This window comes from Rhipicephalus sanguineus, chromosome 2 (assembly GCF_013339695.2).
Source record: "Rhipicephalus sanguineus isolate Rsan-2018 chromosome 2, BIME_Rsan_1.4, whole genome shotgun sequence".
Taxonomy (NCBI): Eukaryota; Metazoa; Arthropoda; class Arachnida; order Ixodida; family Ixodidae; genus Rhipicephalus; species Rhipicephalus sanguineus.
The window spans coordinates 62,725,606-62,727,298 of NC_051177.1; the positions used below are offsets into that span (position 1 = coordinate 62,725,606).

Here is a 1,693-nt window from a genome sequence, read left to right on the forward strand (position 1 = left end):
ATTTTGTAGCAGCTCTGTTAGCTGCGTGTGTTCAGCTGCTTTCTTCAGTACTAGTGTGCATGATGTCTGCTTACATTTGTTAGCCTAGTGTGAAAAAATCTAATTTCTCGAGAGTTTTCCTACTGTTCGTTTCGCAATATATTACTTCGCGAATTCTAACTTCTTTGCTTAGGTCTGCAGTTAACATCACTGTGTCTTGTTAGCGGCAAAGTCATGCTACAGTTTTCAGAAGAGGATGAGAGAAAACTCAAACATGAAGTTTGCATGTGAGCAGCAGCATGAAAGCACGTTGCAGAATTAACTTGCACTCAGCTGCTTGTGTTGTAGTGTAAGTGGCTGCGTTGTAGTGTAAGTAGCCGTATTGCTTTGCGTGCAAAACTTCACATTATGATTGAAGCCTTTCACGTATCATCTACATCTTTTAACACATTCATACCAATTATTAAAGCTGTTTAAAAATTGTTAACTTCACAAAATCCACCGCATTAGTGTTTTCTGACATTTACGCTGGAAGTTGTTGTTTAAATGAGGGAAGTTGACTTTTCTTTTTTGCTCTCTTTCTTGCTTTTCGTTTGGAACCAGCGTCATCGATACGAGGCTTTCCCATCGCTCCCTGCCTCCTGCGTGCCAGCAACAGCAATGCGGGACGTCCGTCGTCCTCGTCTCTGCGGCACTTCTTCTCGTCGTCCGGCACGGACATGCCGAAGAAGTTCCAGTGTCGACAGTGCCATTACTCGACCAACATCATGACCAACCTGCGACACCACATCCGCGTGCATTCGGGAGAGCGGCCGTTCAAGTGCTCGGACTGTGGCAAGGGCTTCATCCAGAAGATCCAGATGATCAAGCACAACTGCATCGCGCGCATGCGCGACATCGTTGTGCCTGCATCGGCGGTGTCGCCAACGGGGCTCGCGCCTTCGTCACCAGTGCCGCCGGCAAACTCGCTCTTCAGTTGTTCCAAATGCGGAGAAGCGTTCCTCGGCGAAGCGCTTCTCTTACAGCACATGATGCTCGTGCACATGGCGCAATGAGCAATGTTCAGCTAAGCATGAAAGTAGTTTGCCAAGCGAGGTTTCTCATTATCTCGACAGAACGGCACCAGTATGGGACAAAGAATGATGATAACGAAAATGCCCATTAACGACTGTTCATCTAGTTTGTGCAGTACAAAAATGGATATGCAAGTTTGTGCTCGCCTCTTTACACGTATCTTGTGCTTCATAAATTCATTGCAGGACACCCTAAAGTGATACCTGTTTTACAGGCACTTTCAAGCTCAATTCATGACATTCTTGGTGATGTAATGCTATCCTTAAAAGAACATTTTAATTCTCTGTCTTAATTCTCTGTCTTATGTTTAGTAGTTTTACTGTGAATTGTAGTTGTGAGCTAGGAAGTGAGTTGATGAAGTTTGTTTGCTAAGGGCGATATAATCTCCATTATGTAACGTAATTGTGGTTGCTAAACAAAAGTCCGAGTGTACACAGCTAGTTCATGAAAGCGTTCCATGCAAGCATACAAAGTGTGTGCTGCAGTTAATTTAGCTGCTAAGATTGCTGTTTAAACTCCTTTATTGAGATAGACGCATGTATCACTTGTTGCTCCTGCAGCTTATAATTTGGGTGACACTGTTGTTGAAGTTGGCAGCTTTGTTGTCATCATTCTTTGCCCTCTCTTCGTGCTGTTTTGT

General features: G+C 44.2%; 1 protein-coding gene across 1 annotated transcript; it reads left to right on the top strand.

Annotated features, from left to right (window-relative positions):
* Window positions 1-253: 253 nt before the first annotated feature.
* LOC119381633 (zinc finger protein OZF) lies at window positions 254-1,034 on the top strand. Its single transcript, XM_037649406.2, has 2 exons — window positions 254-266; window positions 583-1,034. Exons 1-2 carry the CDS (start codon window positions 254-256, stop codon window positions 1,032-1,034), a joined length of 465 nt encoding a protein of 154 aa, XP_037505334.2.
* Window positions 1,035-1,693: the final 659 nt, after the last annotated feature.